At 48.4% G+C, this 27,845-nt stretch overlaps 1 protein-coding gene across 2 annotated transcripts in view; it reads left to right on the plus strand.

The window, feature by feature from the left end:
* SLIT1 (slit guidance ligand 1) overlaps positions 1–27,845 on the plus strand; it is a 185,701-nt gene that overhangs the window by 125,332 nt on the left and 32,524 nt on the right. For both annotated transcript variants that reach the window (XM_082423631.1, XM_082423632.1), the window contains exons 14-25: positions 6,109–6,272; positions 6,954–6,977; positions 7,108–7,252; positions 7,871–7,945; positions 8,101–8,244; positions 10,835–10,978; positions 11,269–11,435; positions 13,802–13,934; positions 15,871–15,939; positions 18,957–19,028; positions 20,993–21,064; positions 21,875–21,946. In XM_082423631.1, coding sequence (XP_082279757.1) covers positions 6,109–6,272; positions 6,954–6,977; positions 7,108–7,252; positions 7,871–7,945; positions 8,101–8,244; positions 10,835–10,978; positions 11,269–11,435; positions 13,802–13,934; positions 15,871–15,939; positions 18,957–19,028; positions 20,993–21,064; positions 21,875–21,946 — 1,281 coding nt within the window. The remainder of the gene's footprint in view (positions 1–6,108; positions 6,273–6,953; positions 6,978–7,107; positions 7,253–7,870; positions 7,946–8,100; positions 8,245–10,834; positions 10,979–11,268; positions 11,436–13,801; positions 13,935–15,870; positions 15,940–18,956; positions 19,029–20,992; positions 21,065–21,874; positions 21,947–27,845) is intronic.

The raw sequence follows: 27,845 nt of genomic DNA on the forward strand, positions 1-27,845 counted from the left end.
ACAATTCTAGGAAGGTTTATTCCTAGGTATTTTATTCTTTCTGTTGCAATGGTAAATGGGATTGTTTCCTTAATTTCTCTTTCAGACTTTTCGTTGTTAGTGTATAGGAATGCAAGAGATTTCTGTACATTAAAAATTTTTTTAAAATAAAGAGCATTTTAAAATCCCCTCCCTCATAAATAAATAAATAAATAAATAAATAGGTAGATAAACAAATAAATAAATAAATGCCTATGCAGTACAATTGGTGGATACTGGTTGATGTGTTACTTAAGTTGTTTTTAATCTATAGGTGTGGTCTCCATTTCCTTTTTCCTTGCATGTTATTTGTTGAAGACACTGCTTTATTGGATCCATAGAGCTCCCCACAGTCTGGATTTGCTTATTGCATCCCCTGTGGTGTAGTTTCACACGTTCCTCTGTTCTCTCTAGGTCCTGCAGATAGAAAATTTCATCTAGGAGCTTGGGTCAGGTTCAGGTATTTTTTCTTTTTCTGGCAAGATGACGTCATAGTATTGTGTACTTTCAACAGGAGGCTCACGATATCTGTTTTTTTTTTTCTTTTTGTGATAAACACAGTCATTGATTTCAATGCCTAGACCCACTTGTTCATTAGGGATCCTGAAATGGTGATATGTGAATTCTAACATTCCTTCTTCATTTGATAATGCTGTTGCAGTTATGCTTTAAAGGAGTCCTTATTTTTTAGCTGGAATGCTTCTGTATAGGGAAACTTCTCTCCTACTATTTGGTTGAACTCAGGCACTACACTCCACATCTTTAGTTCTGAGCCTGCAGTTTGACTCAGCGTGCTGACCCGTGGGTCCTGTGATGCGTGCCTGATGGGCATTTATTATGAATATTACCATGGCCATTGTTGTCGTTGCCATCCCTGCCACTGTTTGCCCGCTGGGCAGTGCTCTCCGTCAGCTAAGATCTGCACGAGTGCTGGGATGAGTGTGAAACAGATCGAGTAGAAAGTACAGCTCCTGCTCCCTTGGGACCCTGCACATCAGCAGGCATGTCAGCCATGAAGACAAACTCATTAGAGCCCACATACCCGCCAGCAGCCCACTCCTGCTAATTAATTTACTTATAGCCAGGGAGAGGGGGAGGGAGCACCACGGGGAAATCTTGCCAAGTATGTGAAATGAGAGGTCACAGGGAGACATTGGCAAGGTGGATTATTTTACGGAGCTGGCAGAACATCTGAGAGCAATGCGCTAAGGAGATTTCAGGGCCGGGGACACACATGCAGGAAAGCCTTGGGGATGGGGAATGGGGCTGAGCGTCTCATGTGAGGAGATGTCTCGCTTTCAAGGTGGAAGGGGAGCTAGAACATCAAATGGATTGTGCTCACCAGGGGCGGCCTCTGCCTGTGTCCACTTACCTGGCTGGATTTCAGGAGTGCTTCTGCCCTCCTAGGTACCATCCCTGAGATCTTGGCCACTTCCACCAAGGCAATAGTAGGGCACAAAGCTGGAGCAGAGTGTTAGAACAGGAAGGTTTCCCATACGAGAGATGGTAATAGTAGTAATACTGATAGTAACGATAGTCACCGCTGTTTATTACTGAAGGCCAAGACACTGTTCTTTGCGCGTATTATCTTACTTAATACTTACAATGACCTATGAATGAAGGTTCTATCATCCTTGCCTTACTTATAAGGAAACTGAGGCAGAGGCAGACTCACCCTAGGTCACATAACATCTAGTAGAGCAGGGATTTGGTCTCAGGCATCTCTTCACTGGCACTGAGAAATTAGTTAACTTGCCCCTAAATTGTGCTTTTACCCTAAGAATAGACCTCATTGTTAAGGCTGTAAAGCAACACTGAACTTCGTGAACAACTATTATATATTGACAACTGAAGTACAATTCAGAACAAGAATTAAAAAAATACAAATCCAAGGTACAATCAGATATTGTTATTACAGCCTCAGATAGTTAAACCCTTGGCCGAGTCTTATGTCAGAACTGAGCGGATTTAAACTTACAAAGTCTTGCTTGATTTGTTTATAGCTCCAAGATCTGTGGGTGAGTGCCATGTGTCACAGTATTGATTTTGTAGTTTTACTTGCCCCAAGTGATTAAAAAAAAATTTTTTTTAAAGCTTTAATGAGGTATAACTTACATACCATAAAATTCACCTGTTCTGAGTGTACAATTCAGTGATTTTTAGTAAATTTACAGTTGTTCAACTATCACTACAATTCAATTTTAGAACATTTTCCATTATCCTCCAAAATCCCTTGTGCCCATTTGCAATCAATTCCTATTTCCAGCCCAACCCCAGGCAAGCACTAATCTAATTTCTGTCTCTATAGATTTGCCTTTTCTAGATATTTCATAAAAATGGACTTATGTGATATATCTTTTGTGACTGACTTCTTTTGCTTAGCATAATGTTTTTGAGATTCCTTCACATTGCAAGTATGTATTGGGTTGACCAAAAGGTTCTTTCGGTTTTTTCCGTAAGATGGCTCTAGTAGTGCTTAGTTGTCTTTAACTTCATTCAAAACAATTTTGTTAGACTGTATTGTGACAGCTGTCATATCAGCGTGCATTTTTTTAAAAACTTATCAAAATTGATGAATTTTTGTGTAGCCATTTCAATATTGAAGATGGAAGAACAAAAGCAACATTTTTGGCATACTGTGCTTCATTATTTCAAGAAAGTAAAAAAGCAACTGAAACGCACAAAAAGATTTGTGCAGTGTATGGAGAAGGTGCTGTGACTGATCGAACGTGTCAAAAGTGATTTGTGGAGTTCTGTGCTGGAGATTTCTTGCTGGACGATGCTCCACGGTCAGGTAGACCAGTTGAAGTTTATAGCGATCAAATTGAAACAATAATTGAGAACAATCAACATTATACTGCGAGGAAGATAACCGACATACTCAAAATATCCAAATCAAGCATTGAAAATCATTTGCACCAGCTTGGTTATATGAATTGCTTTGATGTTTGGGTTCCACATAAGTTAAGTGAAAAAACCTTCTTGACCATATTTCCGCATGCGATTCTCTACTGAAACGTAATGAAAACGTTCCGTTTTTAAAACAAATTGTGACGGGCAATGAAAAGTGGATACTGTACAACAATGTGGAACAGAAGAGATCATGGGGCAAGTGAAATGAACCACCACCTACCACACCAAAGGCCGGTCTTCATCCAAAGAAGGTGATGTGTGTATATGGTGGGATTGGAAGGGAGTCCTCTATTATGAGCTCCTTCCGGAAAACCAAACGATTAATTCCAACAAGTACTGCTCCCAATTAGACCAACTGAAAGCAGCACTTGACAAAAAGCATCCAGAATTAGTCAACAGAAAACGCATAATCTTCCATCAGGATAACACAAGAACGCATGTTTCTTTGATGACCAGGCAAAAACTGTTACAGCTTGGCTGGGAAGTTCTGATTCATCCGCCTTCGGATTTCCATTTATTTCAGTCTTTACAAAATTCTCTTAATGGAAAAGATTTCAATTCCCTGGAAGATGGTAAAAAGCACCTGTAACAGTTTCTTGCTCAAAAAGATAAAAAGTTTTGGGAAGATGGAATTATGAAGTTGCCTGAAAAATGGCAGAAGGTAGTGGAACAAAAGGGTGAATACATTGTTTAATAAAGTTCTTGGTGAAAATGAAAAATGTGTCTTTTATTTTTACTTAAAAACCGAAGGCACTTTTTGGCCAACCCAATAACAGTATTTGTTCCTTTTTATTGCCAAATAATTTTCGATTGTATGCACATTTTGTTTATCCTTCCTCACTGTTGGACATTTGGATCATTCCCACTTTGGGACCATTATGAATAATGCTGTTGTGAACATTTTCTTACACATCTTTGTGAGGACAAAGGGTTTCATTTCTCTTGGAATTTCTGGGTCACATGGGAAATTGATATTTAACCTTTTAAGAAACTGCCACTGTTTTCCAAAGTGGCTATACATTTTACATTCCCACCAGCAATGTTATGAAGGTTCCAGTTTCTCTACATCCTTGCCCACACTTGGTATCGATTTTCTTTATGATTATAGCCATCCTAGTGGGTTTGAAGTGGTAGCTCGTTGTGGGTTTAATTTGACTAATGATGTTGAGTATCTGCCCAAAAGATTTTTAGTTGTGACTTCTTAATGCTTAATCCAAGAAAGAGGCTGGGAATCGGTCTCCCCTTCTACCTTCCACTATCAGAAATGTCCATGGAGATAATTGTCTGGCCACATGTGCAGCCTATTTCTGGGTGTGCCTTTAACATGATTATCTTTTCCCAAACAGATTTTTTTCTTCCTCCTGAGCATTTTCTCTCCCCAGTTCCCTGCTCTTTACACCTTCTAAAAATTCTACTTTATGGCAGATACTTAAGTTTATACAGAAGCCACTTGCCTCGGTGGGTGATTGAAGTTTTGTAGGTTGCTTTTGACAAAAATAGCCTGTTCTTAAAAACGATGTATTCTACTCTGCACCCCTTGGACATTTTAATACGTGCCTGAACAACATAATTGAGTTGATTTTAAACAGAGTTTTCTGCCAAGATTGTGATAGAGGGAAGCAATTCATTCAGGCAGAGGCTGTGTACTAAGGCACAAACAGATGTGGATGGGGCGGGTGGAAGGATCCCAGAGCAATCCCTGAATCCTGGTGTACTTTAGATTAGCTACGAACTCTGCCCTGGGGAGTCAGCACACACACATCTTCGCTGTGCAAACTGGCAGTTTAAGTCGGGGAAACAAACCATCCAACGGGATGCAGAAGGGGTGGGAGGGGCCTGGCCCACCTGGTGGAGCTGAGAGGAGCCAGGACTCAGGCAGGAAAGTGGGGCGGGTGCTGCAAAGGGGAGCGGCAAGGACAGCTGGGCAGGGAAAGCTGTCACCAAGCATACTGACCAGTGGCCAGAGGGCGGAGCCCAGGAGGGGATGGATGGAGAGAGAGTGGCCAAGGTCTGAGCTGAGCTGAGCGCAGACTGTGGGCAAGGGCTCGTGCCTCTGCTTGGAGAGAGCTGTGTGGCCCTAGCAAGAGCCTGGGCTGAGGCCAATATGTAGATGACTTGAATTAATGGCATTAGATGGAGGAAAAGTAGCCACGGCATGGCGAGTCCTCTGAGCTGGCCCCATGCAGAAGCATTGGCTCTTGGGAACAGTAGCCAGGACAGGTGCTGGATTCTTTTCCTGGGCTGTCTCGGTGTAGAAAGCAGGGCACGCAGTGCCGCATTGGCCCAGACACAGGTGGGCAAGCCGGCTGCTGGGTGGTTCAGATGTGGCTGGTCTGAGCCTGCAGGGCGGTCAGGGCCAATGGGAAAGACACCCCTGTGGTCACTTACAGTGACCCGGGTTCCCTCAGCTAGTATCACCTGTCAGCTGCCCCCGCCCCACATTTATCCTACGGGTAACACGGGGAGCCAGCAAGAAGATATGAGTGGTTCCCCAATAAGTAGCTACTCAGTAATGCTTTCTGAGTTTCCCTGTGTCAAGAGACGGCCTGTAAAATGGTCAAGAGGGGACAGCCCCTATGGCCTGGGGTAGGAACGGAGATTCCATGGAAAGCTGAGGGGCCGCAGCAGGCACTTTGAGACCTCCTACCCCAGCTGCAGGCCCAGCCTTGCCACCCTGGCCCCAGCCCCTTCTTGACAGAGGCTGTGGGAAAGAGGCTGCTGCTGCCCAAAGCCACAGGGAGGGGACAGTCCAGGACTCATGGCACCGGTGGGGTCCAAAGGCCGCTGGATGCTGAGGTCTTGGGTTCTAATGTCCATTCCATCACCTTGCCCTTGGAAGGACAGAGGTGCCCTGGCCGGTCTCTAGGTTGCTCCTGCCTCCACTCCTGTTTGTCACAGGGCAGAGGGAGGGACAGGTGAGTAGAAGGAGACGGGACAGAGTGAGGCTTGAAGGGACAGCTGGAAGCTCCAGGCTGTGGAGTTCCATCCCCACTGTGAGGCTCTGGTAAGACTTCTCCACAGGTGGTGGGCACCCCCAGGTGCTGTGCCCAGATGGTGCATTTCTCCCCAGGGCCAGGTGGGCTCTGGCCACTAGCAAGCAGTGAGGCCCCATCCAGGTGGCGGTCAGCACAACTGTGCAGCTTTGTCTCTGATCTCCCATCCGCCCCCTTTGGACAGGCATCTGGCCCAGAACCCTTTCATCTGCGACTGTAACCTCAAGTGGCTGGCGGACTTCCTGCGTACCAACCCCATCGAGACCAGCGGGGCCCGCTGCGCCAGCCCCCGGCGCCTTGCCAACAAGCGCATCGGGCAGATCAAGAGCAAGAAGTTCCGGTGCTCAGGTAGCTGCCCGCCTGCCCGCCCACCCGCCCGCCTTCAGTCTGCTCAGGGACCCTGTGATGTTCCTGGATGGTCCCAACAAGGGTGCCCTGGACCACTCTGGACCCACGCTGGAGGGTGCGGGCCCACAGTGTAGACTTGGATCTACAGTTTCCCACCCCTTGTTTTACTGAGGCCTGGGAAGGTGGTAGAGCTTGCTGAAGATACCCCGGAGAGGACAGGCAAGGACCCAGGTCCCTCTACTACCAAGACAGTTCTCTTTCAAGCTTTTTAAGACACTCAGGAGGCCTGGGAACCCTCCTCAGAGAGATGGTTGCCTCCTCCAGGCTCTGGGGCAGCAGAAACGGCAAGTGGCTGGGGACAGTGTGGGTCGGCTTCTGAGCCCGGATCCTGGTCCATCCTCACCTGTGCCGTTGCATGTGAACGTCCCCGTGGTTTTGGTGCTGCCTGGAAGAGGTTTACTTGGGTGTGGTGCTGTCCCCTGCATCAGCCTGGGCAAGGAATATCTGTGTTCGTAGCAAGACCTTCACACAGGGGCTGGGTGGGTGGGCGCTGGGGCCTTGGTTTGTGACCCGAGCCTGGTTCCTGGGGTGGCTTCCGCTGGGCAGCAGGGCTGGAGCCTGGGCTGTTCCTGCATGTCCTGGACAATCCCAGCATTGTAGTGTTTCTGCTTCTCTCCCCAGCCAAAGAGCAGTACTTCATTCCAGGTAAGAGGGGGGACCAAGGCCGGCCTGGGTGGGACGGTGGCAGTGGGAGGCCAGGGGGGCCCGGGAGACTCTGGGCTGGGCAGGGCTGCTTGGAAACCCTCCGCCCCTGGCCCCCGCCCTCTCACCACAGGCACGGAGGATTACCAGCTGAACAGCGAATGCAATAGCGACGTGGTCTGTCCCCACAAGTGCCGCTGCGAGGCCAGCATGGTGGAGTGCTCCAGCCTGAAGCTCACCAAGATCCCTGAGCGCATCCCCCAGGCCACGGCCGAGCTGTGAGAGCCCCCAGCCGCTCCGCACCCTCACCTGCCCACAGCTCCCACTGACCCTCCCGGCCCTCCTCCGGGTTTTCCTCTGTTGCAGCTCTATTTGGGGACCACTGGAGACTGCACCCCGGGAGCATGCCAGCTGCTGGCTCCAGCAGGAAGTGGCCCCTCTGCTTCTCACTCCCAGTCCCACACGCCCTGCTGAGGCAGTCTCTGGCCTGCAGGGCAGGTCACCAGCCTGAACCAGGGGGGCTTCTCTCAATCATGCTTTTGCTTTCTTTGTGGGGACCTGATTCCATCAGCTGAAGTTGTAGCCTAAGCCATTCTTTTATTTTTCTTCTTTCTCTAAAAATATAAATTTGTGCACGTATATATATGCATGTGCACGGATACCTACACCTGCCTGTCATTTATGTATGTAAATTTCATGGCATTTTTCATGTTAAAAATATCCCCATTCACCCCCCAGCTCTTGGTCCAGCCTTTTCTGAAATAGGATCAATTCATCTCACCAGAGAAATTCTTCTGGGAGTCCCCTTTGTTTGAGTCCCAAATAGTCTCAGTTTGGAAGATACTTTGATGTCTGTCATTTATGGATTTATAAGTTCCCTTCCTTGCTTCTTACAGACGATTAAACAACAATGAGATTTCCATCCTGGAGGCCACCGGGATGTTTAAAAAACTCACCCATCTGAAGAAAATGTGAGTTACCCATTGGCGGGAAGGTGCAGTCAGGATGCTGGTCAGGATGGGGAGGGGAAATTCTGGGTGGGGTGTAGCTCCTGTCGGGGGCAGGGCTCCCGTGCATGGGAGCTGGGTGCAGGAAAAGGGTCCTGAACTCCATAATCCTCTCGCAGCAATCTGAGCAACAACAAGGTGTCGGAGATTGAAGACGGGGCCTTCGAGGGCGCAGCCTCAGTGAGCGAGCTGCACCTGACCGCCAACCAGCTGGAGTCCATCCGGAGCGGCATGTTCCGGGGCCTGGACGGCCTGAGGACGCTGTGAGTGTGTGGCCGGGGAGCAGCGTGGGCAGAAGCCAAGCCAGAGCGTGGGCGTCTGCGTTAAAGGGAAGGGAAGAGCGAGGGTGGGGGTCTCCTTGCCTGGCCCCAGCTTGCAGGGGTTGAGGGGGCCGCGGCTGAGGACCCTGGCTGCAGTGCGCCGAGTCATCAGATGTTGGTCACTGTGACGAGGGCTGCCTTCTGGTTCCCCAGGGTCGGGGGTGTCGATGGCGGGTGAAGGGATGGGGAGGTGGGCCCCTCCGGAGGTCCCCTCTCATCGCCCCGTGGTCAGGCTGCAAGAGCACAGCACGTGTTTTCAGTTCAGGAGTGGCTGGTGCTACAGTGGCAGGGACCTCGCAGAGGTGACTCAAGTGGGTGTAGGCGGGGGAGGAGGGATTCCCACCATCCCTGGGATTCTGAGACCCCGTGACTCAGAGCCCAGGCAGAGCTCTCCAGATGTCAGGACTGAGTGGGATCCTGGGGTCATCCACCCCTCTGTGAAGGCTGAAGGGAGCCCCTCTCTCTGTCCAGGCAGCACTAGCTCTTCAGATGATCTTGTAGACCTTTAGAGCGTCCGATAGACAGTGCCGTCCCGTCAGACTCGCCACAGGGACAGAAACATCCCACATCCGCACTGACCAATCTGGTAGCCACATGCGGCTATGGAGCACTTGAAATGTGGCCAGTGCTACGGAGGCAGTGACTTTTGAATTTCATTTCATTTTAATTAATTTAAATATAAACAGCCACATGTGGCTAATGGCTACACTGTGGACCTCACCTCTAGAAGCCACCAGCCTGGATTTAAATCCCAGCCCACAGTAAGGCTATAGATTTATTTTCTGAGCACGTATCATGGCATTTGTGTAAGGTAAATGAATGCATGGAGGCATTCCCTGTGGATTTTTGTTTGTCTGTTTTACACAAGGGGATTTATTATGCACTGTGTTTTGCAGCTTGCTTCTTTTCACTTGTAAAGATAGTGTGGCAGGTTCTTCATACAGGGCTGCCTCATTCTTTTTTATACTTGCCTAGTATTCCTTGAAAGAGGGTGCCATGGGCTATTCGACCAGTCACTTGGGTTCTTTCTGAGGAAGACTTGGAGTGGACAGAGGAGAGAGGAAGGGCTGGTGCTGGGACAGAGCCTGCAGGAGCATGTGAAGGATGGTGAGGGCACAGGAAAAGGAATGCCTGTAACCCCTCCACTGACCACAGTTAATTGTTGATATAGACAACTATCCTTCCAGTTACACACACACACACACACACACACACACACACGTACACCCACATACATGCATGCAAACACACATATATTTTAATGGAATCCTAGAATACATTTTATTTAGTAATCTGTTTTTTCCTTAAACAGAATGTGAGTGTCTTTACGTATCCTTAGGATTTCTTTTACAAATCATTTTGAATGATTATATATTATTTAATTGCTAGAGATTTAGGCTGTTACTATTTTTATTACAAGCAATGCTGTGATTAATATCTTTGTTATGAAATTCTCTGCTCATCTGGGGTTATTACCTTAAAGATAAATCCCTAAAGGTAGACCTGCGGGGTAAAAGCACAAAGGGCCCTTTTAGGGATTTTGGCACATCTCACCAGGCGCACTTCGGGCAGGTCCCAAGTTGTTTTCCTGCCAGCTGTGCATGAAAGTGCCCGTCCTCCCACCCTCCTGCCAACCCTGGGCTTTACTATTATTATTTTATTTTTAATTATTTTGTAATTTGGCAGGCAAAGATTCACTATCACTTAAATGTCCTTGATTTGAACATTTTTCAGTGAATGTTCATAAGCTATTTGTTTATTTATTTCTGTGCATCTCATGCTGTGACTCATTTATCCTGTAATGGAAGTTTGTACCTTTTAATCTCCCTCACCTAGTTCGCTCATTTTAATTTAAACCATTTTAATTTCTTTTGTGAATTGCCTATTCTGTGTCAGGCTTCGTTTTTGTTTTTGTTTGGGGAAGGGAATTGAGCCAGATGTTTGAGGATGAACAGAGACTTTTGCAGCTATAAATGAGGAAGAAGGTCATTCTAGAAGGAGATCCAGCCGGGGAAAGGTGTGGGGATGCAGGCCTGGGCAGCAGGCCTGAAGGACAGAGGAGTGGAGGGTGTGTCCATCCCTGGGGAGGCGGGCAGGTGCTGCTCTGGGGCTGGGTTGGGCAGGCGCTCACATGTCACAGTAAAGAGTTTAAACATGATTCTGTGGACAGTTTAGAGGCTGCTACGGGCTTTAGGCTGGAGAGTGACATGGCCGGGTTTAAGTTTTAGGGAAGTCTCAGGTGTTGATACGGAGTGTGGCCCGAGGTTGGGGAGGCTCTGGGCATCCACGGGGTGAGGGTGATGGTCGTCGGCATGGGGGCCGTATGGGCAGGATGGAGAGGCGGTCAATTCAGAGGCAGGCAAGGCCTGGAGGGGAGCCCAGGTGTGTAGAGTCCTGGCGCTGTGGCTCCCCTCTCTGTGGCTCAGTGCCCCCAGAGGAGAACTTGTGAACTGGCCGCTGGCGGCCAAAGCACAGGGCAGGCAGGTGGCCGCAGGGCACGGCACGGGCTCTCCCCTCCTCTCCCGGCCCCCAGGATGCTGAGGAACAACCGCATCAGCTGCATCCACAATGACAGCTTCACGGGTCTGCGCAGCGTCCGTCTCCTCTCGCTCTATGACAACCAGATCGCCACCATCTCCCCTGGAGCCTTCGACACCCTCCAGGCCCTCTCCACGCTGTAAGTGCGCCAAAGAGGGCAGGCGGGCCTGGGGCTTGGGCACCAGCCATCCGAACTGAGCCCCGGAGCCCTGCCCATCCACCACCTCAGGACACGGCCTTCTCCGGTGGTCTCTTTAAAAAGACTCAGGGTGTTTGGGCCTTGCACGTTAGAATGTTGCCTCTTGGCGGGTTGGTTGTCTGGGAGCGTTGGGTGGCTGTGTGGCCAGCACGTGGCAAGCAGGAGCCGGCTTTGCTGGGACAACTGAGTCTGGTGGTTGTCTTCGTGGTCATACCACCCGCCTCTTCCAGGAACCTTCTGGCCAACCCTTTCAACTGCAACTGCCAGCTGGCTTGGCTGGGCGACTGGCTGCGCAAGAGGAAGATCGTGACGGGGAACCCGCGATGCCAGAACCCGGATTTCTTGCGGCAGATTCCCCTGCAGGACGTGGCTGTCCCCGACTTCAGGTGTGAGGAAGGTAACTCGTGGGCCCCCTGGGTGGCAGGGGGATGGGGAGTGGTCATGCCCCAGAGAGGAGGGGTCCCCCGGGGGAGGGGAGGCTCTGTGGAGGGGGAGGGGCGAGGAGCAGGGAGACCTACTCAGTCCTGTGCCTGCCTCTGCCTGGTGGGGTCTTTGTGTGATTATAAGAGCAATAATGTGCTTATTGTTTAAAAAATGGGAAAATACGGATAAAAGACGGGAATAAACATTACCTATTAGCCCATCACTCAGAGAAAATCATAGTTAACATTTTAGTGTAATTTCTTTATGTAGGTACGTTTAACCCAGAGACCTACCTCCTGGTTATTCCTAAGCACTCTGGACAGTGGATTCAGCCTGTCTGTAATGTGCAACAGGACACTGTCAAGGGGGCACCCGTTCCTCCACACGCGGGTCACTTCTTGTGCCAATGTCCTCTTTCCCCTGAATCCTCCATCTCTCTCCTGTGGCCACTTCCTTCTTTCCCTACCCATGCAGAATCCAGCCCGTCCCTCCATTCTCCACCCCGGCCCCGAGAGCATCATGCACACAGGCAGCTGTGGGAAGCAGATTTTTACCGAAGGTGACAGAACAAGGTTGCGTCTTGCCCAGTCCTGGTCCCCCCTTCTTCAGCCCCTCCTGTCCTCTCTCCAGTCTGCTTCCAGGGGGCAGTTCAGCTCTCAGGCTGGCCCATCCAGGCCAGTGAGGGGGGTGCTGGGTGGGGAGCTTCAGCTTTCACGCCAAGAATGACAGGGTATTTTTCTAAACAAAATCAATGGATTCTCTAAGAGCAGTTTGGCTTCTAACTTTTAAAATAAACAAAACAAAACTCCATACTTCTCACATATATATTTTATATCATAGTTTCTTTTTTTAAAAAAAAAAACCTGAACTATGTATTTTGGACATTTTCTGATGCCATCAAGTATTTTTTTGAAAGCATTATTTTTTTCCAAGAAACAGTTTCTTTTTATTTTTCTTGTTACAAAGTGAGGCATCTTTATTTCCTTAAAAACAAAACCGAAAATGACGGACAATCCAGAAGGAGAATAAAAAGATCACTGATGAGTCCCTCTTTCTACTTCCCCACCCCAGATGACTCCTGTCAGCGCTCCGTGTGTGGCCCCCTGGATCTTTGCTGAGTGTTCGTGTGCACATGTATGACACACGTAGGGTCTTGCAGTACTGCCCGTGTACCTTCTCAACATGACAGTCCCTTGTCTGGAGGCATCGCATGGCATTTACGTGCTTCCAAACTTCTGCTGTTATGCCTCGTGCTGCCAGGAACATCCTGATAGATAACTCTCTGTACATATACTCAGTTTTTCCCCTTAGAATAACTTCCTAGGAGTGAAAGGATGTGAATATTTTTGAGGCGTTGCTGCCGAGAGGCAGTAGGACGTAGTGGTCAAGAGGGCAGGTTCTGGAGGCAGCTGGCTTGGATTCCAGGCTGCGGGACCTCTTGCAGGCTGATGGACCTTGGGCAAGTTACTTAATCACTCTGTCCGTAGTTTCCTTTTCTCTAAAATGGTCTGATAGTAGCACATCCACAGAGGGATGTTGTGAGGATTCAGTGAGTTCATCCTTATCACGTGGCACCTCCACACAGACGCCTTCCATAACCGACAGTCCCTGGCACCTGCTTCCTAGCAACTGCGATGGTGGTGTCCTTATCGTCCCTCCTACACCCAATCAGAAGGAAGGAAGGCACACCGAGGGCGCTCAGTACTATTTATTGAATCTGTGAAAGATGGTGGGACAGAAGGGGCTCAGACTGTGTGCCAGCCAGACCTGGGTACAGACCCTGAATTGCCTCTGATCAGCCTTCTGACCCGAGCAAGCTGTTTAACCGCTCCAGATCTCAGGAAGATAGAAGTTCCTTCATTCCTTCATTCAACTGACCTAATTTGGAGGCTGCTGTGTGCCAGGCCCTGCTCTCCGTGTTGGGCTCCTTCAGTGAACAGAGAAGGGGGCGCAGGTCTCTGTCCCTGTGATGCTCACATTCTAGGGGCAATGGCAGCTCCCTTTACATACGTTAAGGAGATTACGTTCGATACAGTGTCCGGCACATAGTAGGTGCTCAAGAAATTGTGTGGCTGCCATCCTCCTTCTCTGCAGTGCCTGGGTCCGCCTCAGAGCTGAGGTGGAAGAGATGGACCCAAGACCTATTTTAAGCTCAAAACAGGTCCAAGGGGCTTTGCCCCTGGTGGGGGAAGGGTGCAGCTGAGAGGAGACTTACTGGTGCACAAGGTGGTGTCAGCGCGGGGCCACTGTCCGCAGGTGCCCTGGAGCTGGGCCCTGGCTGCAGGAGGCCCTGAGGGGGCCTGTCCCCTCGCTGACGTGACTTCACGCCTTCCTCCCCAGGCCAGGAGGAGGGGGGCTGCCTGCCCCGCCCGCAGTGCCCCCAGGAGTGCGCCTGCCTGGACACCGTGGTCCGATGCAGCAACAAGCACCTGCAGGCCTTGCCCAAGGGCATCCCCAAGAATGCCACAGAGCTGTGAGTAACCCCTGCCTGGTGGCAGGGAGAGAGGGCGACCAAAAGCAGGTGTTAGCTGACTAGGCGCTTGGAGTTAGGGCTTTGCAGGAGACACTGGGTCCAAGGAGGTTTGAGCTTCTCTTTGGCCACCCCCCTGCTCTACAGTCACCTGACGGCAGGGGTCCCCCGTGGCGAGTACTTCATCCCCTTAAACTAAGCTCTGCCTTTAAAGTAAGAAATTACATTGCTTTTCCCACTTCACATCATCTCATGAGCATTGCCTTCAGGAGAACGCTCACAAAAGTTATTTTTATTGTCCACTTAATATTCCATCACGTGAGTCTACTGTGATCTATATAACAAATCCCCCTTTGTTGGTATTTAAGATTCCAAATTGTTTACTCTCATAAATAACACTGAGGTGAGCATGCCTTCAGTGAAACTGCTAGTTGGAGAGCGGTGCATTGTTGGAACTCTTGATGACCTTCCAGAAAAGCTGTCTCCTCTGCACTCCCGCCCGCCGTGTGTGGAAAGAGCCTTCTTGCTCCCCCTCCCCCTCCCATGCCCCATCAACACTGGCTGTTGTGGTGCTAACTCTTTGTTGATTTGGATTTGGTATCTGAGCCCATGTGGGGACGTGGGTATAAATGTGTATGGCAGACAGCGGATGGAGAGCAGGCTCCTTTGACAGACCCCTCCAAAGGGAAGGCCTGGGTCAGGCCCTGACTCTTCCTGCCCCTGGGATTGGTCCCTTCAGGCCTCCATAGCTGAGCTTTTCTTTTCCCTGAGGGGAGCACGTGAGGTTTTCATTTGTATTTCTGTCATTACCTGCAAGGCTGGTATTTCTTCACAAGCACACCAACCACTGCAGTCCTTGTCCTGTGACTCTCCTGCTGCATCCTCTGCCCAGTTTTCTGTAAACCTCATATGTCCCGTTCTCTCCTTGGTGCCTCCTAGCAACCCTGGGAATAATGGGACAGGCAGGACAGCCTGGCTCCCTTGACTGAGGATGCTGAAGTTCAGAGACTTTAAGCCTCAGTTTTCTCAGCTGTAAAATGGGGCTACTGGGTTTGTTGACAAGGAAGGCTGAGAGGATCGAAGGAGATGGGCCGGGAGTCATTCTGTAGGATGCAGGGTGATGGGTCGGGGGAGTAAAGCCCTGATTTGTGCTCTGTGGACCTTTGGGGGGTGGACAAGGCATCCTGAAGGCTGCCTTCGGTGGGGCTGCAGCTCCCAGCGCTCGGATCAGCTTAGTAAGGATGGCTGGTGGCCATGGGGGAGGGAGGGCAGGTCACAGCATTTCGAATCCCAAGCTCCGCGGATGATGAGAGACCAGTGGGTGGGAGAAGCCGGGTCGGTCACAGAACTGACTGCAGAGAGAGTTGGAGAGTCACCTTCGGGGTCCTGAGCCTGGATGGTTGGGAACATGGAGTGTAGTGCTGATGTAGTCAGGGGAAGCCTGTGTGGGTGTGAAAACACAGAGCTTAGGTTTGGGCATGTTTGGGTCTGGGGCCAGCCTCAGGCACCTCGCCAGCAGGTAGAGGGGGGTCCTGGGTGCTGCTGAGGACCTGGCAGGTGGGTATTAGCCTATTACAAATTACCTATTTGACCAAGAAGCCTGGAGAGCAGAGAGGGAAGGCCAGGGGGTCCAGGATTGAGCCTGTGGTGCCCACTGACAGGGAGGGTGCTGAGAGGGCCAGGCAGGGGCTCGGGAAGGAAGCCACAGGAGGCTTCATGTGTCAGTGGCTTTTACCAAGTGTTTCAGCGACATCTTCCCAAATGGCCTAAGAAATGTCCGTGTTTTCTCTTCCAATTAGCGATTCAGGACCAACTGTGTAGTCTACATGTAGGAGAGGAAATGAGTGAGAAGGCCATGGCTGCAGGGGAAGGTTCTCCCTGTGCCGGGCTCTGCCCAAGGCCGAGATGGCTGCACTAACTGCTGTGTTCTCTCCTGTAGCTACCTGGATGGGAATCAGTTCACTCTGGTTCCGGGACAGCTGTCCACCTTCAAGTACCTGCAGCTTGTGTGAGTATCCAGGCCTGTCTCAGAGGGCAGGAGGGCCATTGGAATCTAGCCATTGTGGCTCCAGCTTTCCTGGAATTCCCTACAGATGCCACTCTGGCCGATCCATTTTTTTTGTTTTGTTTTGTTTTGTTTTTTTAATTGCAGTATAGTTGATGTACAATATTATATAAGTTACAAGTGTACAATATAGTGATTCACAACTTTTAAAGGTTATACTCCATTTATAGTTATTATACAATATTGGCTATATTCCCTGTATGGTACTGATCCGTTTTTTAATTTCACCCCATCCCTTTGGGAACATCTGTGCACAGAACTGTTTTGCCATCTAGTGGCCATTCTTGGGAATTGCATTGTTCCAGGCTCTCTCGGGTTGGAACCTGTGTGCTTCTGCCCACACCATCTCCCCAAGCCTCTAGGCTGGTAATTATTGTTAAAGAGGGTTATCCTTGCAAAGGTAGGAGCCAGAGCAGAAGAAGAGAGTTATGGAAAACTTCTTGATCCAACCTTGGCTCCTAAACCAAATATGAAATATGGCAGCCTCAAATACACATCTGTAACTAACTCTTTCTTTAGGCTAGCATTTACTTTTCTGTTATTTCCACTTTTGACCTTTCTGCTTCATGAAAACATACTGAGTAAGCCTCAGAATAAGTTCAGCTCCTCTTAGCCTTCCAGCTTAATTAACACCTCACTTCAATTGTCTTTATCTGCCTATTGGCCAGATCCCACCAAAAAGAAGTCCAGAGAACATTTCATCTGAAGTGCCTTGGAGCAGTGCTGCTCAAAGTGCGGTCTATGGAGCAATGGCAGCCTGAGAACTCTTTGTAATGTGCCTGAAACTAGATAAGGAACCCGCACCAGAATTTTAATCAACACATTGCTCCTTCCTTCGTTGGGAAAGTATTGCTATGAAAAAAATGTTAGCTAAACTAAGTTGTGTGTTTAGTGTCATAGGTGATTGCATTTTGGCACAAGTCCCTTGTTTGGGGACATTCAGTTTGAGGACTAGCTACTTTGAGTAGCACTGGCTTACAGAGTTTCGAAACTCCAGTTTATCTGTCTTTGCTAATGACCTAGCCATGGTGTTTTGACTGACTGTTCCAACGGTGGAGGTGAGGGGTGGTGGTTAGAGTGATTTCTGGCTGGCTGGTGATAGAGTGACAAAGAGAGAGACAACCTTTCTTTGGTCTAATTTGAGGCAGCCCCACTAGTGGTGCGGATATGCTTGAGGAGAAAGGGAGGGAGAGGGGACTAATGTGAAGGCAGTTCTTACTATGAAGCTGCCTGTTGGGGGCTGAAATACCAGCACCTCCTTATCATGGGGAAGGACCACAAAGTGTACTTGAAGTTTGGTGATGTATTTAAATGTGTCTCTAGGAACAATGGAGTGGTTATGAATGAGATTAATTAGAGGAACATTTACTAAAAGAAAATGAAGGCAGGGCACATGGTTTTATTTGCTGAGTCAAGAACTGCATGAAGTGAGCAGATATGAAGCCCTCTAAGTCATGGGCCTTCCCCCTAAATGTCACGGTCTGGGGTCATGCAAGGGAGAGAAATAGGAGCACATACATTGTGTGGAGTGACGAGTGTTCCAACAGACGTAAATGTACATGTTAGGGCTGTGGCTCAAAAGGAGTTGGGGGCTCAGGGTAAGGGCTGGGAGAGGTCAGAGTTCACCAGGTGCAGAGGGAACAGGATATCCAGGGGCAAGAGAATTTCAAGAAGGGTAACAAATTCATGCAAGGCATGTGGGGACCCGTGAGGGAGGGGGGCCATGCCCTGGAGTACCTGGCAGGTGGTGAAGCTAAAGGGTCTGGAGGTTGCACTTTAAGTAAATGGGAACCACTGCGGGTTTGTTGGTAGAGAAGTGACCTCATCAGATTTGTGTCTTAGAAAGATTGCGTGGTGCCCACCATGTGGAAGATGGATCGAAAGGGGGCAAAGCTGTGGGTGAGAGATGAGGCAGAAACCAGGAGAGAGATGACGGTGGCTTGATGTAGCAGAAACTTGGGAGGAGGGGGCAGATGGGACAGATGAACAGAGGCACAAGCCAGTTAGGTGAGGGTCTGGGAGGGAGGACGTGGGGGTAGGGCAGTGTTTCTGGGTTGTTGGAGCTGCTGACCGGGAGGGAGAGCACAGCACGGGGCACGCGGGTGGGAGAAAGCACAAGAATTGGAGTGTCTGTGGGACATCAGGTCTCTGGAGGGGACTTCGTGAGAGAGGTCTGGCTGGGGCCACAGCGGAGGGCACCAGTGGCGCACGATGGTGAGGGAGCCAGGAACGTCACCGAGGGCTGAGGGACTAAAGGAAGAGGAAGAGCAAGGACAGGGCTTAGTGATCCCCGTGCCTAAGGGGTGGGTGAGAAAGAAGCATTCACCAGAGACGTAGGGGGAACGTGGGAAGACAGTGGTCTGAGGAGATTTGAGAAGAAGGTGGTCAGTTGGGCCAATGCTACAGGGTCACTCGGAGAGCACATTGCCGTGACCTGGGGCTTGGGGGCCAACAGACTGGGGTTTGACTCTGTCTGTACTTCCTCCCAGCTGTGTGACCCTGGGTGGGTCACTTCATCACTCTGAGACCCTGCACCTTCTTTTATAAAATGGGTTTACTATCTCCCTCATAGGATTATAGGGAGGGTGAGTGAACAAACCCACGTAAAGTACTAGCAAGAGAGAAAGGGTAGAGAGCCCCCTAGGCCTGGCAGTTGGGAGGCAGCTGATGCCCTTGGTGGGAGCATTTCCATGGTGGGTGGAGGGTGGGAGCCAGGCTATAGTTGCATGGGGTGGGAGATGAGGAAATGGAGACCTGAAACCCTGGAGACATAGAGCGAGTTCAGGGAGCAGAGCAGAGGGCTGTAAATAATTGTGAACCAAGCGCCCCCTCCACCACCTCCCACCCCCCAGAGTGCCGGTCAGAACCACTTGCCTGCCTGGCTGAGGGATGGCCATGGCCAGAGTGGGAGAGGGGAGGAGTTCCTTCTTTCTAAATGATGATACTTTTGTCTTTTCCAGGGACCTGAGTAACAACAAGATCAGTTCCTTAAGCAATTCCTCTTTCACCAACATGAGCCAGCTGACCACTCTGTGAGTCCCATGGTGGGAGGTGGAGGGAGGGCTTGTGGCTACTGAGACTCCCCAAGCCCCGGTCACTGGCAGGTATCCCCACGTAGCCTCCCTTACCCTCCAGGGAGGGTGACAGGGCCTGCCCACTGAAAAGACTTTTAAAAAACATTTTTTTAAAAATTGTGAAACACAGCGTGTATATGGAAAAGTGCAAAAAACATAAATGTACAATTTAACAAATAATCATAAAGCTAGAACATGTGTAAATACCTAAGGCAAAAAATAGAACACAGCTAGCACCCCAAAAGTCCCCTCATCTCTTCCTGATCATTCTTCCTCTCTCCCCCCACACCCGAGGCAGTCCCTACCTGGAGTTTTATAATGATCACTTCTTTGGTCTTTATAGTACCATCTACATATGCATTTCTACACAATGAAGTTTAATGTTGCCCACTTTTGAATCTTATATACATTGAATCATACAGGATGTAGTCTTTTATGTCTGGCTTCTTTTATTTACCATTATGTTGGTGTGAAGCTGTGGTCTCTTCATTTTCACTGCTGTATAGTATTCCTTTGTACGAATATACCATACTTTCCTTATCCCTTCTACCACTGATGGATATTTGCACTGTTTCCAGTTTGGACTATTGTGAACGGTTACTCTCTGAACATTTTTGTGTCCATATTCTAAGATATTTTAATGATTGCTTTAATTATATTTCAAGCAATTGATTGGAAAGTATTAACAAGCATCGTTTATATTTGCCTGGAGCTTAAGAATGTATTTCGTTCACCTTCCCAATACCTCACTTTACAGATGATGTGCCCAGGACTTAAGAACTTACCCTTTGGTTCTACTGTGGTCAAATAATAGAGCCAGTACCCTAAAAGACAGGGTCCTGACTCAGTCAGGCCCCCAGGAGCAGAATGTGGTCCCAAGGCCACAAAGTGCTGCACTTACCTGCCTCAGGTCTATTAGTCAACTGGTTTCCATTTCAAAGTCTTCATGAGCCTGTTGACTGAAAGAAAAATGCACAGGTTGTGAGTTAAGTTTTATTCGGGGACCTTCCAGAGGACTATAGCCTGGAGACAGTCTCTCAGATAGCTCTGAGGAACTGCTCTGAAGAGGGAAGGGAGGAGCCAGGATAAATACGAACTTTTTTTTCTGAGAAAAACATGTGGTCAAGCATCAAAAGGTTACTGTGAATCCCAAAGAACAGATATCGCAAGTTAATGATTTTAGTGCTTTTCTACCTATGGGAAGATGTAAGAGTCTGGGGTCATTTGAAATTTTTCCTTAGATATGCATCTAAGCTATCTAAAGGCTAGTATATTCAAAGCACAGAATGCACCCTGTCTTTCTCCATCCTGGATTCCCCTCAAGGCACACTGTCGGTGGGCAACTGAAGTGGCTAATGGCTTGATCCTTGTAGAACTGGAATGGCAGGCAACATTTTTTTTCTTTACAAGCCTATGTGTGAAGCTGCCATGGTCTAGGGCAGTGGTTCTCAACCAGGGGCAATTCTGCTCTCCAGGGAACATTTGGCAATGCTTGAAACATTTTTGATTGTCACAGCTGGAGGAGGGCAGGGGGAGCTACTGCTTCTCCGTGGGCAGAGGCCAGGGATGCTGCTGAACACCCTACAAGGGACAGGACAGCCCCCCAGCAGGGAACTGTCAACAGTGCTGAGGCTGAGAAATCCGGGGCTGGGTGACCCTGGAAGCTGTAAGGGGAAACAGCCTTTTCCTGTGATAAAAAATGTCTCATTTCTCTTGTTATTATTTAAAAAATAGCTTTAGTGAGGTATAATGAATATATAATAAACTGCACATCCTTAATGTGTAAAATTTGATACATTTTGATATATGTTCACGCCCATGAAACCGTCACCACAGTCAAGGTGGTGACCACCTGCATCACCGCCAGAAGTGGTACCAGAAGTGGTACTCATTTCCTCCGTCCCTCCCTCTTCTTCCTGCAGGATCCTCAGCTACAATGCCCTGCAGTGCATCCCTCCTTTGGCCTTCCAGGGGCTCCGCTCCCTGCGCCTGCTGTGAGTCTTCCTGCTCTTCATTCCTCCAGGGAAATCTGCCCCACCGAGGGCCCTTCTCACCCACCTGGCAGGCAGGAATGTCCCCACGTCCGGGGCCCCAGCAGGGCCAACTGTGTCCAAAGTGCGAGGCCAGTCCACTCTCATTGGAGCTCCTAACGGAGGCCAAGGAATGAATGGGAAACCATCCGAGAAAAGGGGGTTGCTGTCTGCCCCAAGTTGTGTTTGTGATGTGTGTGCTGAGGCAGGGTCCGGGGGCGTCCAAGATAAGGTAGCCCCTTGTTTGCATGTGAGTCTCCTGTCAAATGGTGAATGTGGAACCTTCTCTAGGAATTCCCACTGTGAGTTTTGCCCTGTGCTCACAGCCCTCTGCCATGCCTGTTATGACGGCCTCTGGAATATCCTTGCACTGAGTCCTCTGGCAGCCCTCCTGGGGCAGGGGGACATTCTTCACCCCCAACCTAGGGCTCACCTAGTAGCTTCCTTACCAGGAAGAAGCCTGCCCCCTCAGGCTCCCTAGCCAAGCTAGGGAGGGCACACGCTGCATACCTGCACACGTCCATTTGTCCCGTGAACAGACATGGTATGTGAGTTAGTTGTGATGGCCCGAGCAGGGTCTTCCAGAAGGGCTGAGGGGCAGCATGGTCTGTGATAATTAGGGGCTCCCTCTCCTTGCCTGTGGCCAGCAGCGCAGGGTCTCTGATCCAGGGACCCTCTCCCTCATGACATGCCCCTCTCAGCAGAGGGCGTCCCTCCATCAGTTCCTGAGTTTTCTGTCTTGGGATGAGTCCTGACACCCTCTTCTCTCTTCAGGTCCCTGCATGGTAATGACGTCTCCACCCTCCAAGAGGGCATCTTCACAGATGTGACCTCCCTGTCTCACCTGTAAGTAACTCTGGCCCAATTCTCGGCACCTCTTTGGATTTAAATGGAACTTGGATTCCAAGAAAGACCCCTCCTCCTGAGAATATTACTTTTAATTTAGCTTGTGAACTTCAAATGCTCCCCGTTTCAGACTCTTACACATTCAGTGTACCATCAGTCACAGCAATGGACTTTGAGAACAGTTCTTCACAAGCAATAATAAAAGTAGTAATGACCATATACTGATTGCCAAGCACTGCACGTGCATCGGCTAATTTAATCCTCACAGCTCTCCTACAACATAGCTACTGTTATTCCCATTTTCCACATGAGGAAACAGGTCCAGAAAACGTGACAGGCTCACCCAAATTTGCGTAGCTGGGAGAGGCTCGAGTCTTCCGTCTCAAAAGCCCATGCTCTGAAGCACGATGCCAGTACTGACTTCATATGGTGGGGGATAAGCTCTGGAAATTTACTACCCAAAAGAAGTATATAATTGGCATAATTGGATGTAGACTTGTTTCCAAAACTGTTTACCTGGCAGCGCCAAGAGGATTCTTAAAAAGCAGTATGCTCGATTCCTCAACAGGCTGAATGTAGAATTACCATATGACCCAGCAATTCCACTCCTAAGTATATACCCCAAAGAATTGAAAGCAGGGACTCAAACAGATACTTGTACACCCATGTTCATAGCAGCATGGTTCACACAATAGCTATAAAGCAGAAACAACCCAAGTGTCCATTGACAGATGAATGGATAAACAAAATATGGTACAGTGGGATATTGTTCAGCCATAAAAAGGAATGAAGTTCTGACACATGCTACCACATGAACGAACCTTTAAAGCATGCTGAGTGAAATAACCCAGACGTAACAGGGCAATATTGTACGATTCCACTGAAATGAGGTGCCCAGAATAGTCAGATTCATAGCTACAGAAAGGAGAATGGTGGTTGCCAGGTGCTGGGAGGAGGAGGAAAGGGGAATTTTTGTTTAATGGGTACAGTGTTTCTGTTTAAGGTGATAAAAAGAGTTTTGGAACCCGATAGTGGAGATGGTTGCACAATATTGTGAATGTAATCGATGCCACTGAGTTGTACACTTAAAATGGTCAAAATGGCAAATTACATATTTTTTTTAGCACAATTTAAAAAATGAAGGAATATAAAAGCAATGGGCCATGGCAGGGTCATCCTAATTCTGGAGGCGGGGCCAGGCACAGAGTGAACACGTTCTCTCCTAGCATCTCGGCTGTAGGTCCAGGTCATGTTCAGGCCAGATGGACTGCAGCCGGGACCCTGGGTGTTACTGTGTCCTCCTGCTCTCTGCCTCACAGCCAAGTGCCCAGGGCCCGAGTGGACAGGCAAACCCAGATCAGGGAGTCTTTTGGGGTCCCCAGCATCTCTACTTGAAGTTCAGTCACTCAACAATCTCACTGGATTTTCTTGGCTCTAAGGCTCATCTTTTCCACATTTTAATCTCTGAGATCAGAGTATATCTTACAAATGATCTGTATGTACTTAATAAGGTAACATTTCTCCACCCCTCCCAGAACATGCTAAATTAGTGGGCGTCTAACAATCTTAGACTTGAGGAAATAAAATAGTAATAAGTGTCACTCATTGAGAGTTTGCCTGGGACAAGTACTTTACTATCTGTGGTGTCTTGTTTACTCCATAACCAAAATGGGAAGTAGCTTTTGTGCTGTGAGCCAGCTTCACAAATAAGACAGGGACTGTCTTGAGCCCACACTGAAGATTCCAGGACTCAGTGGGCAGAGTGCAGTGATTGATTAGTGATGTCTGCATGGGAGTGGAATGGGTCAGGGGGCTCTGTCCTAGGTGGCAGGATTTATTATACCCATTTTACAGTCCCAGGTTCAGTTAAGCAGATTCCCTAGGTCATAAAGCTGGGAAATGACAGAGACAGGATTTGAACTTAGGTGTGTCTGATTCCAAAGCTCTTTATTTATTCTTTATTGCCTCAATAAATATGTCCTGAGTAACCACAGTGAGTCAAATGCTGAGGAATTTACTAACACAAGGTTTCTGCCTTCTGTGACCATCTGGGATATTATAAAACAAGCTCAAAGGCAGCAGTGACTAACTCTGGGGAACTCTGACGACCTTCAGAGAGGAGGTGCCTCTTTGCTGCCATTGAAAAGGCACTAGGAATTTGCCATTTGGACGTTTCAGGAAGAGGGAATAGCATGTGCAAAGGCATGGAGGCAAGGAAGTGAGTGACATATTCAGGGATGCTGTGTTGTCCAGCATAGGATATAGGGGGTTTGGTTAGGTGAGGAGTGTGGGGTGGGAAGAGAGGAATCTGGAAAGGGACATTGGAATTCCATTGTGAAGGGCCTTTGTGCCATGCTATGGAGATTGGGCTTTGTTCTGTAGATAGAAAGGAATCGTGGAAGAATTAAATTGTGAAAACTCCTGGAAAGCTGTGGTGACCTGTGGAGGCTGGATGGGATGGGATGAGGCGGGAGGGAGCCTGGCTGGAGACTGTGGCTCTGGACAAAGGCCAGGCAAGGATGGTATTGTTCATTGTTCTGATGACTCCCATTCATAGGGGCTTGTTTCTATCTGTGTTTAGTAATTTTCGGTTGTGAGCTCATTTTTTGCTGATGCTGGGAATTCTGAGAACCTGTATTGGAGATACTTCTCTCCAGAGAGTTTTGTGCATGTCTTTGCTGGGCCAGTGTCTGCTGCTGCTCTGGGCCCACACTGTTCTCGGCTCCTTTGCTTACCCCTGGGCTGTGCCAAGTGTCTGCTCCAGCTCCCCCCCTGCCAGGAAAGGCCTTTTCAAGCATGTGGTCCACCTTTCCCTCCTTTGGGGCCCCCCTTCGTGTATTGTATCTCTTATCATTGGGCTTTACCTTTTCTCCTTCCCTGTGAAAACTGAATAAGACTCAAGGACATTCTGATCATGTCTCTAGCTCAACATCTAGAGGCTTTGCTCTTCAAATGGGAAGTGAACATATGTTTTGTGTCAACAAAAACCTGAAGCTGCAAAACCAGATTTTGAGCCTGTCCCTATCTATAAATTCAGACTTTCTTTAGGAGAACAGTGACATCAAGCCAGAAGCCAGATCCAACTTGTAAGAAAGAAGAAAAAAACAATAAGCAGAGATCAGTTAAGTGGTAAATGCAAAACAGGGCATCAGCATTACTGATCAGAGGTGTTTGTTAATTGCATCTAAGCCCTATTTCTCTATAAAATAGCATCTATGTAGAAGAAATCTTCCATTATTATGAAGCAACCTCATGAATACATTATTCCCTTTATACCCAGGGTTTCCAATGGAACTAGGCAGCAGCCTGGGAAATGTACATGTGCTTGTATTTAGGTGTGTGCGCATGTAGTACTGATGGAATATATGTGCATGTGCACACATGTAGCCATTATTTCCTCTGCATGAAGAGTTGCAATTATTCCATAAGGATTCCGTGAGCACTTACAAGGAGTCAAGGAATGGGCCAAGGATAGCATAGACTCACCACATTCACTCTGGGCTTCACAAAGGCCACGTGCAGTCTGAAGGGAAGTAGGCCCCCACGGCTGTATAACAAGTCAGGGTTTGCCCAAGAGTTAGCACCCAGTGTTCCTGGCTCCCAGAGGTGCCCTCTGTTCCTACTGTGACTCTGACCTGGGCCTCTCCTCTTCACCGGCAGTACGCAGGATGGGGTGGTGGGCCAAGCATGTGTGCTGAGGGGGTGAGATCCACTGTATTTAAACCCCTTGAACTTTAGGAATCAGGACATGTGGCGTCAGGTCTTTGTCCTGCCATCAACTTGCAGTGGGATCTCAGACAATTCATTCATCTCTTTAGGTTCTTTCCTCACCTGTACACAGGTTATTTGTACGGTCCGCTATGGTTCTAACATGCCATAATCATTGTGAGCACTCATCACTGCCTGGGGCTTCGATACCCTGCACATCTCTGCTGCTGTTTACTTTAATATTTACTTTTACAGTTAGCTCATCATTCATCCATTTGTCTATTCGCCCATCCATCCATCCGTCCATCAGCAAATATTTACTATGTGCCAGATCCTGTGCCAAGGCTCCCCAGTATCATTCTTCATGTCTATAATCTGACATTTTGTTGCCCCTAATCTGCTGCATGTTGGAAAACTAGATTTCTGAATTCATTAAGAATTCGGTGTGAAAACTAAATATGGAATAATTAGGTAAATCATGGTATGCCTATATGACAGAATAGCAAGTAGTTAATTATAATAGTTATGGCACTGTACTTTATTATTTGATGAAAACACGGAATAGGGACTTCCCTGGTGGTGCAGTGGTTAAGAATCCGCCTGCCAATGCAGGGGACACGGGTTCAAGCCCTGGTCCGGGAAGATCCCACATCCCGCGGAGCAACTAAGTCCGTGTGCCACAACTACTGAGCTTGTGCTCTAGAGCCCATGAGCCACAACTACTGAAGCCCACGCGCCTAGAGCCCATGCTTTGCAACAAGAGACGCCACCGCAAGGAGAAGCCCGCGCACTGCAATGAAGAGTAGCCCCCGCTCGCCGCAACTAGAGAAAGCCCGCGGGCAGCAACGAAGACCCAACGCAGCCAATAAATAAATTAATTTATTAAAAAAAAAAGAAAAGAAAACGCAGAATAAAGAAGACGGTGTACTCTGATTTCAGTGATGTATATATATGAGCACAAGAACTAGAAGGGAATAAATGAAAATTAAATTAGTTACATTTATGGGATGACAGATGATTCTTTTCTTTTTGAAGTTCTTTTGCTTTCATACTGAGATTTGTGCATTTCTCATGCTTTTAGGCAGGCGTTCATTCAGAAAACAGGACGCCTGCTGGTGTCAGGCTCAGTGAGGGATTCACGATTCCTGCTCTCAAGAAGCTTCATTCCACTAGAAGAAGTGATGCACACAAATAAATTGCCCGGGAGGAGGATGGGTAGAGGAGGAATAGCTCAGGTGAAGAGATTTTGAAGTTTTAGTGTATGCTAAACTGTACAGTTGGCACCTCTGAAACAGCCACCGGAGATCTATTTCTGTCCTGGTTACGTTCATAGAAGAAGCCCAGCCGGGCCTTGGCAGGAACAGACCGAATAGCTACTGTTTCAGCTATTTCCAAGTTATACCAAAGATCAACAGCACAGGGTTATTTATACTTTTGCTGGGGGATGAACCTGACTCCACGGTCCTTTTGGATCGCTGAGCAGCCTGGCGCTGTCCTCACCAATCAATCAATCAATACCATTGGTCTCAGCAGGGCCTGTGGCTCTCCACTCCCCACTGAGTTCACAGCAGTTTTTGTTGGGAAAAATGGACTCCCGGTGAAAGTGAACTACTTGAACTAATGAAGTAGCCACAAAAACCCTGCCTTTGGAGAAATTAAAGCTTGAAATGTTGAATTCAGGAGTCGCTCGCCATCTGCTCTATACAGCGACAAGTAAAGCGTGTGTTGGTCAAGCCAGAAGGCATAGTTTTGAATAGCTTTGTATGCGACTTTGGTAGTTTTTATTATTCTCTATTATTTTTTTTTTATATTGAGTCCGAAAGGGACACTTACATTTGAGGTGCAACTTTGTTGCCATTTATGGGGGGAATTTATGCAGGAATTGGGAATTGTGACATCCTAAGACGTGTCAAGGGCCTCCACATTCACAGTGGCTTCAGATTTAGTCTTTTTGGCATTTTCTCTAAATGAGCTACAAGATGGGGAGAAGAAACCCTTCATAATAAACTCTCAACTCGTGGCTCATTAGCAGACCACACTCCTGCAGTGTGCTACAAAACCTTCTTTCAAAAAAATTCTGTATTTATCTTTTGAATAACATAATTACATTACCTCATACTTTTTATGTTAAAAATATTAGTCTGGTGAATGTAGACATTTTAAACATACCACTGTTTTGTATTCCTGTTAT

The sequence above is a fragment of the Balaenoptera physalus genome (assembly GCF_965194825.1).
Source record: "Balaenoptera physalus genome assembly, chromosome: 14".
In the NCBI taxonomy this organism is placed as follows: Eukaryota; Metazoa; Chordata; class Mammalia; order Artiodactyla; family Balaenopteridae; genus Balaenoptera; species Balaenoptera physalus.